Consider the following 20203-nt stretch of genomic DNA (forward strand, 5'->3'; position numbering starts at 1 on the left):
AAATAGGACCATGAACCCTTTCAAATATATAATTGTTATGCAACTATTATATTTTTTCCAAAATATTATCTCTGCAGTCCATAATAAAGTAAAAGTATATAGAAGTAACAAACAGTTTAACTATCAATATCAAGTGAATGGAAAAAAATACTACCATAAACAAAGCAAATCTGAAGTCACCACATATCTGGGGCTTCATCCTCCTGCAAGGTCTTGAAACAGACTGGTGGCCCTACTGGCAGCACAGGGAGGTTATGCTAGCAGTATTTTGACTTGGTCCTTATGTTAAACTCCAGTTACCAGCAGAATTCTAGAAGGGCTAATGTTTGCTTCTTCTTATGTGGGTATGTGTTCCGAGTCCTAACTTATTAGGTGGATAAATGCCGATGAAATGGAAACAGTATATCCTCACAGCAGGCTCAGTGTGTTGATCCACTCAGAAGTAGACACCATGCTACTGCTCCCCAAAACTTAAAAATTAAAAATGAAATCTTCTGAGAGTCATGATTTGTAGTCACATAGTTTCTACAGTGGGAGAGGATACCATCACTTTATTTTGTTTTTTGTTCTGGGGATAGAACTGAAGGCTTTGTGCCTCCTAGGCCAGTGCCCAACCACTGAGCTATATTCCCCAGATCCCACTGCTTTTTATACTATAAGCATTAATACAAAAGCTAGTATTTAGTCAAGAACTTTTAGGTTCCTAGGTTACATTCCAATTCTCCCACACCAAAATAATATAATTTTTTAATCAATTTGGCTGAAGAGAAGCAATAGGAAAAATATTTACCTACTAAACAATATACCTCATTTCAAAATCTTAAGAACATTCTAGTGGCTATGTCGTCGAATACATTCATATTAGAAAAACCAATACACTTCTCTTTAGAGTTATGCTGATTGTACCTTGTATAAAAGACAACTGTAAATGTGAGGGGAATAAGCAAACAAGCTTTACATTTCTTGAAATAAACATTTCAGCTTTTACCTTTCTCCTTTCTATGAGTACATTTGTAGAAATACAAGAAGAACATCACTTTACAACCTGCCCTTACCTTGCTGGAAAACTCTGAAGTCGGTTATAGGCCATGTGAAGGATCTTCAGATGGGGGTGTCCTGTTAATAAGGGCACACATTTATCTGTGAGGTTGTTATTTGTCAAATACAACTCTTGTAAGATACTGTTTGTCTCTTCAGAAAGTGTAGCTGGAGGAAGGGTTTCCAGTTTGTTTGCAGATGCATTCAGGAATCTCAGGCTATAATGACAAAATGCAATAAAACTCATTGATAAACCAGAGTTCTAGTTTAGAGGCCTGCACAAACTTAGAAACTGATAAGTACCAGGCATATCAGAAGATGGGTTTATAAACATAAATGAAAAGACAAGTATTGGCTTCAAAGAATTCAACTTAGCAGGTATATGGATTCCTGACTCACTATCTATGATGAACACAATATATGTATTAAATGCAAAGAGACATAAATCCATTTTTATGGAAGCACAAAAGTAAGAGAAAATTGATTATTTTTGTAACGGTAGGGAGTGAAAAGAAAAGCAGCAAGGCAAGGTTAATGATCTGACTTAAGAAAGAGGGAAAAAAAGGGACTTTAAAAAAATAAAGGGAAGGGCTGGAGATTTAGCTTAGTGGTTCCGCTGCCTGCCCCACAAGCACAAGGACCCAAGTTCGATCCCTGGTACAAAAAAATAAATAAAATAAATAAAGGGGCTCTTAGAGTAATACAATTAGGTATTATATCACAATACAACTAAACCACATAGTAACTAAGTCCTTTTCAGTAAGACAGCCAAACTACTTTTACTGCCATATAGTCATAACTGTATGAGGTAACCTGTTCTGTAGTAACACAATACTATGTAGCAATGAGATGAAGAACTATAAGCAATAGTATAACATCAACAGAATGAATCTCACAAATATAATGGTGAAAGAAGCCAGATACAACAGAGATGCATGACTCCATCACTACAAAGTAGGAAGTCAAAGACTAATCTATGGTACTAGAAGTGAGGGTGGTGGTATTCTTAGGTAAGGAGGAAGGGAGGATTCAAAAGAAAGCATGGTTACACAAATGTGTTCACTTTGAGAAAATCAGGTACTACAGTTAAGATGTGGCCACTTTTCTGTATTTATATTATACTTCAATAAAATTTGAAATAAAACAAAGACAATATAAATGCTGCCAGAGTTTCCAGATGTCAGGGTGAGCAATGGATAAAACACAAAGAATAGTTTTAAACCTAAAATAACTAAAACTGTCAAAAACTAAACAATTCTTCCAATTATTCTGAGACACAGATGAACACACAATACATTGCTAGGGACTGGATAAAAATCCTTGCTGTGATCAGGTTCCAAATAATTCTAAAGGAATGGGAAGAACAGACTGTACCATGGCTCACGAGTCAGGCATAACCCTTCTGCCTCAAAGGATGTCGAGCTCTGCAGATGTAGCAATTGGGAAATGGTGAGAGCTCAGTACAGAGGGCTCCTGACCTGGATCTACACTGTTAATGAACCACAACATTCTCTTGGTTCAAAATCATCTGGGTTTAAACTTTCGGCATGGATTTGGACCTATTCTGTCATACGGTAAAGGAAAACAATAAAATTCTCCTTTAAAAAGAAAAATATGGAATACCAGATATGGTTATTTTTAATCTTGGATAAAAGGCTTTATATTAGGAGTCTTTCTTAGGACTGTTACCAATCTTGCATCCCCCTACACACTTACACACACAAAATCTATGACTTATTTGTGGAAAAGCAGCTTCCTTAAAATAGAATATTTTCTTAAACAAGTATTCCGTTGACTTAAAGGGAAGTTAAGAGACCGGTTGTACAGACCATAAATAGTCATGGGAAATTATAGTTGTGTGTGGCAGAGAAGAAAATAAAGGTCATTCATTTTCTGAATGGTTTTGAACTAAAGAAGGAAACCAGTTTCAGCACCAGAGTTCTTTAAAGCTTTTCAATGAGTCTCATTTATACCACTTGACTTAAATATACTGTTAAGAAGTTTTTCAGTGTAAAAATTTTTTTGAGTAAATTAAAGTGTAAAAAATACACTTGTGCCCTAGAGTATCATGGACTAGGGTCAGCTGGGAAAACACCTGACAAACTCATTAAAATACAATTTTCTAGGAAATATTTAAAGACACATAAAAGAAAAAAGAGAAAAATGAGTTCAGAATGTTTGCATACTTTTAGGCTAAAAACGAGAATGTGGTTTTATAAACACTGCAAGTCAATGCTCATCTAGATATCTGCCAAAGAAACTTTTAAAAATCCTCACAGCAACTGAATAAAGGGAAGAAATGATTTTTAAAAAGACATCTTCTCGGGGCTGGGGATTTAGCTCTGTGGTTCCGCTCCCTGCCTCGAAAGCGCAAGGATCCGAATTCGATCTCCTGTACCAAAAAAAGACATCTTCTCGTGCTTTTAAAATTTCCCTATAGCTATGGGATTTATATACAGACAACTTAAATGGGGGGGGGGGAAATCTGGAATCAGACTCCTCCAGGAAATGAAACAAGTTAATTGAACGTACGTAGGCTAATTCCAAAGGATGTCATCTGAACTATATAAAGTCTACCTGAATCACCTTGATAATGATCAAAGAGCAAGCAATTGGACTAAAGAGATTTTCAATTATAATGGTCTCAGGAAAATTAAATTCAACATCCATTTCTCTTGAGATTCTTTTTCCAGCTCATATTTGACCAGAAAACAAATTTAATGGTGTAGGTGTCATCTTTGGACCAGAATGAACAACTACTTTGGACATGCAAATTTTCTCCAGTTTGAGTAACAGTTTACTCAATAAATGGGCTATATAACTCCACTCTAACTACCGTCAAATCTGTTGAAAAACTACATTCCTATACTTCTCCCTTACAGATTTTTGTAATAACTGTAAAAAAAAGGAAGAGACTGTTTAAAGGATCAATCCTTCTCAGTATGCAATCTTCTTCTAATTAGAGAAAAAGCAGTAAAATAGTATCATTGCTTTCTTTTCATTTATAAGGTACATTATAAAACCTACAGCTCTTTTCTATTTTCCATCTCATTTGATTTTCCCATCATCCCAGATACCCCTTCATACTTCACAGAAGACAAAACTGAAGTTGAGAAAGGCAAATTGCTTGGCAGTGGTTAAACAGATAACTAGTAACAAAGCCAGAAATAAAATCCAGATCGCACTTCTGTCCAAAATCCAAACATTAAAAAAAGAAAGAAATGCCTTTTTCTGAGATGTTTCATAGGCCCTTTTTTTCCCCCAAAAGCCTGGGGGTCAAGCAGGGCACTTTGTTGGTGCATGTGAAGTCCATGTGTGCTTAGGAGTTCAAACTCAATTCTTACACAAGGTAACCAACAGCAAAGAACTCAAAATTTTTTCTTAGAGGAACATGTAAAAGTCATAAAGAAAAGACACACATACAGTTCCAAGAGCACTTGCCCTCAATAACAGAAACACAAATTCTCTACCTGCCTCTGGAGCCAACTGGTCTGCTTCTCTGTCTTGGCACTGTATCCATTTGGCCCATCAAGGTTGTTCGTTTTTGTCAGTTTGTATTTCAGAAATTTCTACACATACTTAAATTTTACAGCCAGAATCTGTGCTTGCAACAGCATAAGATTTGCTACATAAGGAATTTAACTACTGGTAGACACACTGGATATTCTGCTTTTAAACAGTTTTTCTGGAGATTAGTTATAGGACTTACAGTCTATTAAAAATACAACTGGTTAAATGTTTAAACTGAACAAAACTCTTCCACTTTTAGACAACTCCCTGGTTTTGCTCTGCAAAATGTTTCAGAAGTGTCAGATGAAACTATCTAAATTTCTTATTTTTGCTTGCCTGAAGTTAGACAATTTCATCTCCCTTCACAAGGGTGATAGCTCTTGAAGCAAGCATTTTTCAACTTTTATGATGATAATTAAGATTATATAATACATGTTACATGAGTAGTCAGTACACACACAACATATATTTGGTGTAACTGAAATGAATATAAAACAGTATTTAAACTCACTCCCTGATACTGATATTTTCTACAATTTTTTAAAATGCTGGTTATAATTCACTAATGTTATACTCCATTAATCAGTTTGAAAACAGGACCACATTATTTATTATCTAGCACCACCACCTAACAGTGGGGAATACAAGTGAAGAAAAAGTGGACATAATCAAACTAAACTCACATCACCATTATTTTTGGAAGGTCTGAAAAATCTATCTGACTTCGGTGAATAAAGACTTTACATAAACCTAGAGAGCAAAGAAACAAAAATTACGCAGATATACATCACTGAACAAGAACTCAAAACAACAATTTTAAGGGTTAAGTTAACATGGATACAATAATATAGTCTATGGATCTAATCTTATGTGCAACAATTATCCCACTCACATCCTTCATCTGGTCCAAAGTTCAATGCAAGACACTCTGCTTTTCACTATCATGCTTCCTTAATCTCCTATCATCAGTTTTGTATTTTGTAAATGATCTTGACACTTCTGAAGAGTATCAGACAACTATTTTGTAGAATGTCACTCAATTTAGGTTTGTTTTGTGATTTGTCACTTTTTTTTTTTTTTGGCAAAAAGACCACAGAAGTTGTACCTTTCTCAGTGCATGTCAGGAGAAGCATCATGCCAATATCTTACTATTGGTAACATTAGCTTCGATCACTTGGTGGTACTTGCCAAGTATCTCCACTGTAAAGTTATAATTTCTTTTGTAATTAATGAATTTGTGAGGAGATCATTTGAGACTCATCATACTTTCACCCACTAATTTAGCATTTTTGCTTACAATAATTATCTCTGTGGTGTTTGCCAAAAGGTGATTTTTCTATTTCCACGAGTCCATCTACTTAGTTTATATTAATTGGAATAATACTGTAAGGAATGTCCCTATTTATTTTATTCTACTGGATATAATTCATTAGTCACATTTTTATTTGTTCTTCAAATTGTCCCAGATATAATCAAATTGGTGCGTGTATCTTTTGACATACTTCCAGGCTCATCTTGTATTTATTTACTTGGGTTTAGGACCAGGATTAATCTTGTTTCCAAGGATGCCTGGTTCCTTTTCTGGTACTTAAGAGACCAGATTCTGGGTACAAGGTACATTCTCTGATATTGAGTGTCACAGCTGCTAGACCTTCTCAGCAAAAGAACAAAATCACACCTGTTTAAATGTCTGGTAAGGTTTGGCTCTCCTTTGTATTTCACTTTTGCAGTGTTTTCCTGAATATTCCTAAATAGTGTATTTCTTTTTTCCATGTGAACTGTGGCTTCAATTTGCATAATTCCATTATAAAAGCTTTGTGGATATATGAGAATTGTGTTAAATTTACAAAGAAGTAACTTACAAAAAGCTGTTATTTTATTAAGTTGTTCTATCTGAGAACAGAGGACATCTTCCCATTTGTAAAAATTTATTTTGTGGGTTTCAGGTCTTTTAACATTTTCTCCATACAGCTTTTGCACACTGTTAACTTTATTCCTATCCTTAATGCTATTTTAAAAGCGAATTTTGCTACCAACATAGTAACATTTTCTAATGGCTACTGGTTGTGTATGTTAAAGCATATGCATATTAATTTTTACCCTATCCTTTAATATTTCTGAGTTCATTTACCAGCAATTCTCTAGTGTTTTGAAATACTTAAAATTGAGTGTACTATCGCGTTAATGGCAAAACTATCATGCCTCCATCGATTTTTTTCTTGTCTAACTGCATGGCTAACACATCTAGTATAATACTGAATGAATAACAACAGAAATAACGTGCACCTTTGTCCTATTACTTACCTTACTAGAAACACTCTGAGATTCTCCCATTAATAAAATGGTTTTAGGATTAAGGTATATGCACTGGTATATACGGTAAGGAAATATCTTGATACCTCTATTTTATTTTTTATTTTTAATTTTTGTATTCATTAAGTTTATTAGCACATTTTAGGTATACAATACGATGATATTCATCATTGGGAATTTGTACCTTTACATGATGTATCTTGGTTCTTATTTTTTCCCCATTCCCTTCCCCCCTTCAACCCCTCCACCTTTCCCTATTTACAAAGACTTTGTTTCCATTTTTTCCTTTCTCATATTTTTTCCTTTCCCTTTCCTTTCACCTACCCCCCCGCCACTTCCCTTACCCCATTTAGATCTTTTCTTCCTATTTCACATTATCTATTATACATTTTGATCCTTATTTACACTTTTAGTTTCTCACACCAGAGAAACTATTTGGTATTTATACATGTGTGTCCTATTTATTTCACTTAAGAGTATGGCCTCAATGTGCATCCATTTAGCTATAAATGTCTCTAGTTTCTCATTCTTTATGGCTGAGTAGTACTCCATTTTATATATAAAAAAAAATCTTCTTTATCCAGTCTCCAGTTGATGGGCAAATGGGCTGTTTCCAAGCTTTAACTATTATAAACTGTGCCACTATAAACATGAGTGTGCATATATCCCTGTGGTATGATTCTTTAATTTCTTTTGGGAAGATACCCAGCAGAAGAGATGGCTCAAATGGGACCTCTAATCCTAGTTTTTTGAGGTATCTCCATATTGATTTCCACAGTGGTTGCACCAGTCTGCACTCCCACCAACAATGTAGAAGGGTTCCTTTCTCCTCACAACCCCATCAGCATTTGTTATTGGTTGATTTCTTGATAGCAGCCATTCTTTCTGGGGTGAGGTGGAATCTCAGTGTTGTTTTCATCTGTATCTCTCGAATGACCAGTGATGTTGAACATTTTTTCATATGTTTATTTGCTGCTTTTATTTCTTTGTCTGAGAAATGTCTTTTCATTTCAGATCCCCATTTTTGAATTGAACCTTTATATTTGGGGGGGTGTGATTTTAAGTTCTTTTTTTGCTATTTATGGAAGTTTGTACTTTTGTTCTAGTGACTACTCTGTACTTATGCCTTATTAAATGATCTTAGTTCTATGAATTTTTATGCAATCATTTACTATTTGACTTACCAACAGATTTGTTTTTAAACTTTAAGATGTTTTTGTTGTTGTTGCTAGAAAAATTTCTTGTATTTCAGTTTTAAATACTAGCTTGGTTCCACTGTTTTAATCTTTGTTCAAGGACGAATATGCAAATGTTATTCCTTTTGATCTGTCTTCCATTTCCATTACTTCTAAGTTCTTCTCTATCTCATTTTCTTTTATGTTTCTATAACTTAGACCTTAAAGGACATTTGACTTGATATAAAAGTCTCAGACTATACTTGGATGAATTTTTTTTAAATGCTGCTCCAGTATTACCTTGCTTTGTACTGTATAATGTTTTTGAGAAGTCTAACTATTGCCTTTTTAAATGGTCTGATCTTTCCCCTGAGAGCCTGGAAGAGTTCTATCTTCAGAATTAATAGTCTTACTAAAATAAATCTCAAAGTCAAACATTCTAGGGTTTTTCCAGATACCCAATCATTAGTCTCTTTAAAATGTACTTTAAGATCGTTTGTTGCTAGAAAATTTGGCTGGATTGCAGTTTTAAATAGTAGTTCAGTTCCACTGTTCTGTCCCTTTTTTTTTAAGGACCCATATACAAATGTTACTTTTTTTGGTCTGTCTTCCATTTCCATTACTTTACCTTTAATCTTTTTATTTCTTCTTTTACTCATTTGCATTCATCTCATTTTTCTGCCTTTCTTTAATGTCCCTTATTTAAGTTCTGTTCGACTCTATCCCATCCTGGGCATCTTGTATTGAGGTATGCATTTCTGAGATAATTGCTATCCTTTTGCATTTTAAGTCCAATTATCACTCTCTCTACTCCATACTGCTTGTCCATTTTTATTCTTATATTTTCAATCTTTTAATATCCCAAACAGTCACCTGAGTATATTGAATTCTGCTTGGATGACTTACAGTTTTCTTTGGTTTGACAGTAGTTTGGAGATTATTCCATAATGGATGTATGCTGTTTTTTGTTTTCTCATTTTAGGGGTTAATACTAGATATGTTCATCTTTTCCTTGTTTATTTTCATGGTATCAGGTTCTTTTACAATATTTTAGATCAATGGTGCCATCTGCTATCAGTATAGCAAAGACAAGATGCACTAAGAGACTTGTTTGGGAAGGGTTGTGAGTCCTATGATGTTCTCATTCACTTTTGTCTTGTATGATCTTTAGTTTTCCTCTTTCCCTTTTATTTTTCTTCCCTTTAACCAACCACCAATTTTCCTGTAAGAGTTACAATTTTGTGCATGCTACCTCTTCAAATTGCACTTAATTTTACCTAAGTTTCAGATATTAAGGATCACTGTCAGCTTCCTTCTTCTCTCTTCCTAATGGTCTGTCTTGTTTTGTTTTTGCTGGACACACAGCCTCAGAGTGAGACTTAGGGGAAATAAAAGTGTGTGAGATTGCTTGCTGGAATCTGGTGCTTATTTTTCTTATTATACTTTAATCCCTCCTGAATTAAGATCGGGGCCTATTACTCTCTGAGGCTGCTAAAGTAGCAACAATTCTCAGAGATATGCCTGAGATCAGTAGCTCACAATCTGGCTATGCCTCAGAATCATCTAGACAGTTTTCAATAGAATAGATTCTCATCTTCAACCTTCAGTTGCTCTCAGTAAGTAGGTCAGAATGAAGCCTCAAAAATCTGTCTAAAAGAACTCTGGCCAAGATGAGAATCACTGCAGTGCAAAAGCCCTATAGCAATGTATTCTAGTGTTTTCCTGGGACACACCTCCCCCGCCGGTGGAGCAAACCTTCCTATCCCATCCACTTTGGGAGCCTCAGAGAGTGGTGGCAAGGATTACCAAATCAACTCCCATCAGAGGTGGCTCATGACAATCCATTACTTGCCTCTTTTTAGGCTGAATGTTCACAGCTGATCTCATCTCAGCAGTGCTTAGAACCACTGGTTAAACCTTTTAAGTTGTCCTAGTTAACAACTTACAGTTTTTCCTAGGCCCCTACCCCGACCCCTTTCAACATCGTATTATTAGCCACTCTCCAATGCTCTATTCTTTTCTTTCCCAGAACTGGGAGAGATTTTGGTAGAGAATAGAGACTGTCATCCCCATAAACCCCCCTGGCTGATTTCCTAGGTTTTAAAAGCTGGCCATCTGATTTTGACATAACAATCCTTCCAAAGAACCAATACTTTAAAACATCTGAGAAACACAACACTATAAAAAGAAGAAATGAGTTGTATTTACTATCCAGAGATACCACAAGACACACACCCAATTTCTGTATTAAAATTCTTCTTTTACAGAAACTCATTCATCACCAGTAGCATCTATGATCACCTTTGGCTTTGTGTTTGGCCACTGCATTGGAATCATGGGGGAAGCCTTGTTAAACATGCTAGTTCCCAGGCTATCCCTCTAATGTCTCAGTGAGTAGAACTGAAAGAAGAGCCAGGAATCTAGATGTTTGATACTTTTTCTACAGGGATCTTAAGATATGTCTAAAGAAATACTGTTTTAGTTGACCATGGTTCTCAAAACATCAGAATTTCACAGGACAACTCTCTTCATTAAAAGAAAAAAAAAAGTGTAGGCAGTTTAGCTCTTTAAAATGCCAGAAATACCCATCTTTGCCAAAAGGCACAGGATGTCATGGTCAATCAGTCATACTCGTCTAAGTTTTCTTTTTGTTTTTTGCCCTTTTGATATTTATACATATTCTGTCTGAGTCACTATAACTTATGGTCTATAATGTGACTAATGCTCTAAGGATGTTTAATAAATGCAAATGAGCAATTATGTTGACCCTCATTTGCACATTTACTCCCCTGACTCCTGCTTCAGAAAACACTTGGTAATGCTCCAGTTGGGGCTAAAACAGACCTGGATCCCCACCCACAACAGAGATCTATAGCTCTTCTTTCAAAGTGTCCATTTTGGCTTTGTTAATCAGATTGATTCCACTGGGAGAAGCTGTCTGGCTATCAAATGCATGTGCAGATGCTAGGTGGATAGGCAGTCAGTCACTGCCAAGTTTCAGGAAGAACAGAAGGATAGCAGTACTTCTGGTAGTGACTCATCCACTCTGGTGACCCATGGGGAATTACCTACTCCTTCTCCTACCCATCTGTTGATGACAACCAATTATCTTAAACTCTTTCGGGACTTCCATCACGAAAATTTTCAACTTAAAGAAAAGAAGAGGTAAGATGAGAAATTCAGGTCAGTAACAGCCAGATTAGAATACCTGCCAGTTTACCCAACAGAATCAAATCATACCCTGTGACAAAAATCACAACTTCTTACAATATATGGTCCATCATATTTCATGTGTCTTGTTTTTCAGCTGCAAGGTTATTATTTTTCATTATTATCTTAAAAATGGATTTGTCATGTTGCTGGGCATGGTGGTGATTGCCTGTAATCCAAGCACTGAGGGAGCCTGAAGCAGGAGGATCACAAGTTCAAGTCCAGCCTGGACTATACAGTGAGATTCCTCAAAATTTTTTAAAGAGCTGGCAATGTAGCTCAGTGGTAGAGTGCCACTGGGTTTGATTCAGAGTACTGCAAAGACAGAGACAGACACGTAGATAATAATTGTACATATTTATGGAGTATAGTAACATTTCAATAAGTATACAGTGTGCAAAGAACTGCCAACTTCTGAAAAGCAAGTCAAAATAAAACTCAAAGATATATATGGAAAATAAATTCCTGAAATTTTCTGATTCAAGTCATATGAACTTTAGTAAAACTTTTCAGAGGAAGATGAAGACTTGACTTAAAATCATTTAATTTTAAGTAGCATCCCTTTTCTTATTTGGTTACCAAATACCTTGCTGATACTGGGAGTAGCAGATTAACATAGATCATTATGTTTAACAGACGACAACATGTAATTAAAACCACAAGACTGAATTTAGCAGGCAACAATCAAAGCAAACAAAAACTCCTAGGAAAGGGTCAAAATTTGGCCTTCTACTCTGTATCCAACAATGCATGTTTTTCAGACTGTCCTCCTGAGGCTTCCAAAGACAAGTTCTACTTTGAGGGTGACCTAAACCATTTTAACACATGAAGACTTATACTCAGGCCCCTTCCTTTTATATACTCCAACACAAAATAAACAATGTTAAAAAATACCAAAAAAGTACAACTGCTGTCCCACCCACCCCAGTACTGTACTGGGGATTTAACATAGGGCCTTTGCACTGAGCTACATCCCAAGCTTTTTTTTTTTTTTTTAAGTTTGAGACAGGGTCTTACTAAGTAGCTAAATTGCCCAGGCTGGGCTCAAACTTGTGATCCTTCTGCCTTAGCTGAGCAAAATACTGGGATTTAAGGGGCTGAGCAGAATACTGGGATTTAAGGGCTGGGGATTTAGCTCAGTGGTTCTGCCACCTGCCTTGCAAGAACAAGGACCCGAGTTCGATCCCCAGTATCAAAAAAAAAAAAAAAAGAATATTGGGATTTAAAATTTATATTATGAAGTAAACTAAACAGGAGTATTAAAGCCAAGTTTCATTAATGCATTGATGCTACTTGTCAAACACAAACAGCAAATTTGTTGCATTATAAAACAAAGTATTTTTCCTTACACCATGAGCCTAAACTATGCCACACTAGCCTTACCATTTTCTCTACACTCTCTTAAATCTAACTTTTATTATTGAGTACTTTAAACTCTGCATTAGAGTGTAAGCTCCTTAAGAATACCTGTATTTATTCATTTTCTCCATGCTCTACTGTACTTAGCACAGATTTAAAATTTACTAGGTCAGTGAGATGCTTGCTGTGCTGAACCATAAACTAAAACAAATCACAACTAAAACCACCCTTGGCAAGAAGACTGTCACAAAGACTTTCCTAAAAAGCCATCCTGAGTGCTTTAAATGTCATGCTTTCTGGGTTGACATGCTTTAATAAATGTCAGTGCTATTCCTTCCCCCAAAATTGTCAGTATATTCCTTCCCCCAAAATTCATCACACCGTATGTACAATGTCATACATTTTCCTGAATGCAAATTATGCCTAAGTAAAAACTGCATCATAAAATCTATAAAAGTCAGATAGATAAAGCTTTAATTTTTGAGGTTGTACAAAGCAGAAGTATCCACCCTCTAAGAATGAGGAATTTAATAGAATCACTAGAAAAATGTTGTTTTTTCATACTAACATGTGAACTAGTAAAAAAACTGAGGTTTAAAAAAGAGCTAATCAACTTTACCCTGCTGCCTTTATTACCCTACTGTCTGAGATAACCAACACTTTAGCTTTCTTTCTGACTCAGGCATAACTATTAGAGCAGTAGCTACCACTGTAGAGATGTAGCTACTATAGTGGTTGGAAAACAAAGGCACTGGAACATTCCTTCTTGGAAAAGCTTTTTATTTCTGCCTTTTTGATCATTTGCTTTTCTGTTATAAACTAGAAGTCCTTCTTTTAATTCACCCAAGCCTTTACTCTAGAGTTCGCCTGTGCAGGAAATGCATTTAGCATCCCCCGCCTTCCTCTTAGAGACTAGCCTTCCTCTCAAAGACTAGACACACTAGTGTCTACTTTCTAAAATGCACTGGTCTAGATGGGCCAGTCTTGTAGTTGAACTACAGGGATTTCTGCCTAAATGTCTTTTGCTGACACTGCTAGCTTAATTTATATGGTTCATGATAGCAGTATCCTCTTTGAGTGGTTCATTTCACATCCTAATTTGTCCATGTTACATTACATAAACTCTGCCTTTTCCAAAGAACAGGTTCCATCTGGGAATGGTACAAACATGTCAGATGAGAACACTGAGACTTGGAATGACCTGCACGAGGTCACAAAACCAAAAGTGAAGGCAGCAAGCGTTTTTCAATCCTAGATGTTATCAGAATCCCTGTGGACCAACCTACAATTGCTCTTGCCCAAATCCTTGTCTGAGCATGTCTACACATGCAAACACACTTTCCTCCACTAAACCGGTAAACTCCTCCAGCAAAATCTTTTCATGTCTTCCCTGGCATCAAGCGACTGCTTACTGACTGTCTCTAGAGAATGAAAAGTAGAATTATTGTTTTAAAACCAAATCTGTAGAAACGAATAAAGAATGATTATTATCTATTGAAGTTTCCAGCACCATTCACCTATTAGTCATGAACTTACCAGATTTGGCCAGATTCAGAAATGGTTTTATCTCACTCAAGGATTCCTAAAACATGAATCCATTTAGTTGGTTCTGTAAATTCAGTACAGAACACTAGGGAGACAAGCATATTCTCACTATAAAATGGCACTCAAATCTTTCCTCATTAGTCTTATTAAAAAAAGGACAAGGTTACAACATGACATAATTCTACACAGGAAAAGAATAAAATTCCATAGTATTTATAACAACAAAGCACTTCTGGAGCTCATCTCCACCTGTCCATTATACTTTGCTATGAATGTAAAAACAAACAAATTTTTAAATGATCTTGAAACACGGCCCTTTTGGTCAGGAGAATGATATACTGCTGGTCAACTATAATACAACAATCATTTACTCACAGTTTCATTATCCTTCATAATTATTCCAGTACAAATTCATTGTAACTTACATGAGCACACTGGAAATTTTTTTATTTTTATGAGGAAAACAGAACAAAATGAAAAGGAAGGAAGTACTAGAAATGTTCTATATCTTAATTGGGGTAATGGTTACAGGGAAATAGGTAAAATAGATAAATGTAGTCATATAGATATATATGTAAAAATTCATTGAGCAATACACTTTAGAGTTGTGTACTTTACCTGTACAAATTATATCTTGATAATATTTTTAAGAAGAAAAAAAGGCAAAAATATGAAGTCAGGACTGCTTAATATTAAATATTAATATTTATAATTATTAAATTTTCTATCATTCATTAACCAACTATTTGTTGAGCACTTTCCTGTTTTTTAGATATAGTAAACAAACAGTAAGAATAAACAATGTAATTAGGATACAGTTACTGACTTAACAGAGTTAATAATCTAGTAGCAGAGGGAAGCTAGTGAACAAGAAAATATAATACAGTGTGTGATAAGTATTATGACAAGAGTAAGAACAGGAATTTAGGAGGACATGGTAAGGTAAATAATTCATGTTGGGAAAGCCAGATTCTTAGATTTTTATTTTACTCATATAACATCACATGTGCTGAAACAGATCAGTAATTTATTTTTTAAGGTAAAAATATTCATTTCCTTCTCTGTGCTTGTAAAAGCACAAAATTAAACTTTTCAAAATATCTTCATTATGAGGTACACTAAAAGTGCTTTCCTAATGTCTCTAAAATATTAGCAGAATTCAAACTGATTTAGGCCGCTAGCTTATGGAACATTTTAAGCATGGTACACAAGGGCTCTGAAGCAAACTCAACATTTCAAAGTAAACAAATAGCCACTGACACTTAAAAGTTCTCTTTAATGAAAGTTCTGTATGTGATATCTGTTCATAGAAAATAGAATTTCACTTACTGTACTAAGTATGAAGGTAAATTATTATAAAGAAGGACTGATAAAAAAGAACTAAGAAAACTTCAGGAAAATCCATCTCTGTCACAAAAGTCAAAAATACAGGAAAGGAGGAACAGCAAATCATAAAATAATTACACTAAAACCTAGAGCAGCCTGCCCAAGTTTTTTTTTTTTTTTTTGGTACCAGGGATCAAACTTGGGTTCCTGTGCTTGCACAGCAGGCAGCAAAACCACTGAGCTAAATCCCTGGCCCAGCCTGCCCAAGTTTTGACCAGTAACAATATAGGACGTAGACCTCTCATTCTTGATTTATATCTACATTCCCTATGACACACATTTATTCACAAAGTAATCCACGCCTCTCCCCATAAAGTAGCAAAAGGAATTGTCTAGAAGACACCCTTGGGTCCATCCCATACAAAATGCTCAGAGAAGTGAAAATCCCCACAAATGGTCTCAAATCATAGAAGAAAAAAACAATAGCAAAGGGTACTGAACAGACTCAGAAAAATACACAACACAGACAGACTACTTTACCTGTCGGCCTTCAGCAGAAGGTTAGGTGGTAGTTCAATGAGCTGGTTGTGCTGTATATCTAAGACCTCCACTGAAGTTCTCTCCAATCTTTCAGGCAACCGTGCCAACTGGTTGTGTCCTGCTAGCAGTTTACGGAGACTACTATTACAAAACACGCTGTAAAAAAGGGACAAAAAACAGTAAGCAACTTACTTAGTACTAATGTGGGATAAAGATTAGAAAATGTGTAAAGGTAAAATACTTAAAATTATCTTTGTAAAAATCATACATTCATTCAGAGAATTTGCAAGTTCTTTTTAATCACACTTAGACCTTGTATTTCAGAGACTTCCATACCTTAAAAAAATAGGTGGTAAAAATGATGAAAAGAGATATTAAGAAGCTCAGCTTAGTGAAAAACAAGTTTAACTAAACACTAAAGAAATCAGTCTAGACTGAAAAGGCAAACTTTAGAAGACTGTATGCTTCTCAAGAGTAGAGCTTCTGTCTTATAGGCCCTACATGCTGGGTATCTTACTCATAATAAATTTGGAATAAATATAGATGAGCAACCTGTACATACAAAATTAACATAAAAGATTCTTCTCTCCAATTAAACTTTTGTAAATGCAGCTAACAAACTGTTAAGTTTTTCTTCAATTGTATTTTACAATCATAATTGTCCTTTCCTTTCCTCTGGTCCCTCTCTATGTATTTTTTGTTTCTCTTTGGTTTAATCCTATACTGAGGCAGAGACTTCCTTGTAGAGAGTAGAATGAATTTAACCCACTGTTTTCTTGTGAGCCTTAAAGAGCTGTTTGAAAGCCTGGCTATATTTCTTCTAAGGATCATTAGAACTGTAATAAACTATAGTTGTGTTAATCTAATGTAAATCTGCATTATGCTTTTCCAATAGTTGTAGAGAATGAATCAGGTCTAAACACAGATTTCTGGAGGATATAAAAGAAGTCAGGCTATAATGCATGCCATAAAGACTTTAGAGTAATAATTTATTTGCGCTGCTGTCAAAGAATGAGGCGTCCTCATTCATCTTCTGCTTTCTACCATTCTGGCCCACTCACTTGTGCCCACAATTGTTTTTTAATTTATTTATTTTTACTTGGCAAGAAAAAAATAAATACACACACATACATATATAAATTATACAATTATGTATTATATTGATATATTAGAACATTACATATTATGTCTATAACACATGCAATATGCACCATATAATTATGTACATGTATGTACACATATATAACATAAATAAGTATATTATATAATGCAATATATTTCAAATGTGTAAATTTAGAACCATACATGCACACATATATAATGGTTTTTTGTTTTTTTTTATTAAATTATTTTATTGGTACACTGTAGGTATATATTACATTTCTCATTGGGAATTGTACCTTTACATAATGCATCTTGGTTCTTATTTTTTTCCCATTCCTAGCCCTCCCTATACGCCCTCCACCCTTCCCTATTTAGAAAGATTTTATTTCCATTTTTTCCATTTCTCATCATTTTTCCTTTCCCTTCTTTCCTTTCCCCTGCACCTCCCACTACCCCGACCCCTTGGACCTTTTCTTCCGATTTTACATTTTCAATTATTCATTCTAATCATTGGTACATTTTAGGTATACAATATAATGACATCAATCATTGGAAATTTGCACCTTTACATAGACTCTCTTGGTTCTTATTTTTCACCCTTGCCCAGCCCTCCCTTCAACCCCTCCATTCCTCCCTATTTACAAAGATTTTGTTCCTATTTTTCCATTTTCTCATATTAATCCCATTCCCCTCTATCCTTTCCCCCAGCCCTCCCACTTCCTTCCCCTTTGCCCCTTTTCTTCCTATTTCACATTACCTATTATACATTTAGCCCTTATTTACACTTTCAGTTTCTCACACCAGAGAAACTATTCGGTATTTATACATGTGTGTCCTATTTATTTCACTTAAGAGTATTACTTCAATGTGCATCCACTTAGCTATAAATGTCTCTCATTTCTCATTTTTTATGGCTGAGTAGTACTCCATTTTATTAAAAAACCACATTTTCTTTATCCAGTCTCCAGTTGACAAGCATTTGGGCTGTTTCCAAGTTTTAGCTATCACAAACTGTGCTGCTATGAACATGGGTGCACATATATCACTGTGGTATGATTCTTTTAACTCTTTGGGGAAGATCCCCAGCAGTGGAATAGCGGGGTCAAATGGGACTTACAGTCCTAGTTCTTTGAGGTATCTCCATACTGATTTCCACAGTGCTTGTACCAGTCTATACTCCCACCAGAAGTGGAGCAGGGTTCCTCTTTCCCCACAGCCCCGCCAGCATTTGTTATTGATTTCATGATAGCAGCCATTCTTTCTGGAGTGAAGTGGAATCTCAGCGTTGTTTTCATTTGCATCTCTTGAATGACCAGTGATGTTGAACATTTTCTCATGTATTTATTTGCTATTTCTACTTCTTTGTCTGAGAAATGTCTGTTCATTTCAAATGCCCATTTTTGGATTGGGTCTTTCAATTTGGGAGGTCTGATCTTTTGAAGTTCTTTATAGATTCGAGATAGTAGACCTTTGTCTGAGGAAGAGCAGGTGAAGATTTTTTCCCACATTGTGGGTTGTCTCTTCACACTGCTGGTGGTTTCTCTTGCTGTGCAGAAGCCTTTGAATAAGAAGAGATCCCACTTGTTGATTGTTTGTGCTAGTTCACGGGCAACTGAGGTTTTGTTCATAAAATCTTTTCCTACACCAATGTCTTCAAGAGTTCTACCTAACCTCTGTTCCAACTGGTTCGGAGTTTCTATTTTAATACTTAGATCTTTAATCCATTTTGATTTTAGTTTAGTGCATGGTGAGAGATATAGGTCTAGTTTTAATCTTTGGCAAGTTGAAGCCCAATTCTTGCAGCACCATTTATTAAAGAGGCTATCTTTCCTCCAGTGAGGGTGTTTGGTTCCTTTATCGAAGATGAGATGGCTGAGTGTGTCTGGCGCTGTTTCTGCATCTTCTAATCTGTTCCACTGGTCCTCACGTCTGTTTCTTTGCCAGTACCGTGCTGTTTTTATCACAGTAGCTTTGCAGTACAGTTGCAGGTTGGGGATTGTGATACCCCCTGCCATGTCTCTATTACCTAGAATTACTTTTGCTATTCTGGGTCTCTTCTTGTTCCAAATGAATTTGTGGATTGTTTTCTCAAGGTCCATGAAGTATGCTGCTGGGATCTCAATTGGAATTGCATTAAATCTATATAGCAGTTTTGGAAGTATGGCCATTTTCGCTATGTTAATCCTTCCTACCCAGGAGCAGGGGATGTCTGTCCATTTTCTGATATCATCTTCAATCTCTCTTTTCAGAGTGCCATAGTTTTCAGAGAAGAGGTCTTTGATTTCTTTCATTAGGTTGATTCCTAGGTATTTCAGTATTTTGGATGCTATTGTGAAAGGAATTATTTGCCCTGTTTCTCTCTCAGTGAGTCTGTCATTTGTGTAGAGGAAAGCTATTGATTTTTGTGTGTTGACCTTGTATCCAGCTACTTGACTGAATTTGGTTATTAAGTCTAGAAGACTTTTGGTGGAGTTCTTGGGGTCTTCTATATAGAGTATCATGTCATCTGCAAATAATGACAATTTGACTTCTTCATTTCCTATCTTTATTCCTTTTATTTCTTTCTCTTGTCTAATTGCCGTGGCTAATGTTTCCAGAACTATTTTGAACAAGAGTGGTGATAGTGGACATCCTTATCTTGTTCCTGCTTTTAGTGTGAAGGATTTCAGTTTTTGACAATTTAGTATGATACTGGATGTTGGTTTTTCATAGATGGCTTCTATCAGTTTGAGGTAGAGACCATCTATTCCAATTTTTTGTAGGGTTTTTATCATAAATGCATGTTGGATTTTGTCAAATACTTTTTCTGCATCTATGGAGATAATCATATGGTTTTTGTCCTTGGCTCTATTGATATAGTGTATTACATTGATTGATTTGCATGTGTTGAACCATCCCTGCATCCCTAGGATGAATTCCACTTGATCAGGGTGTATGATCTTCTTGATGATCTTCTGCATTCTGTTTGCCAGTATCTTATTAAGGATTTTTGCATCTATGTTCATTAGTGAGATTGGCCTATAGTTCTCTTTTTCGGTTGGGTCTTTCTCTGCTTTGGTGATCAAGGTGATGCTTGCTTCCAG

At 35.6% G+C, this 20203-nt stretch overlaps 1 protein-coding gene across 2 annotated transcripts in view; it reads right to left on the bottom strand.

Moving 5' to 3' along the window:
- The window catches only part of Phlpp1 (PH domain and leucine rich repeat protein phosphatase 1), a 232899-nt gene that overhangs the window by 37852 nt on the left and 174844 nt on the right, over nt 1-20203 (bottom strand). For both annotated transcript variants that reach the window (XM_004858445.4, XM_021239231.2), the window contains exons 10-11: nt 16017-16172; nt 1056-1256 (exon numbers count right to left, since the gene is read on the bottom strand). In XM_004858445.4, the coding sequence (XP_004858502.1) occupies nt 1056-1256; nt 16017-16172 (357 nt within the window). The remainder of the gene's footprint in view (nt 1-1055; nt 1257-16016; nt 16173-20203) is intronic.

The sequence above is a fragment of the Heterocephalus glaber genome, unplaced genomic scaffold, assembly GCF_053883595.1.
Source record: "Heterocephalus glaber isolate CG9 unplaced genomic scaffold, H.glaber_assembly_v1.0 deba00000331, whole genome shotgun sequence".
NCBI lineage: Eukaryota > Metazoa > Chordata > Mammalia > Rodentia > Bathyergidae > Heterocephalus > Heterocephalus glaber.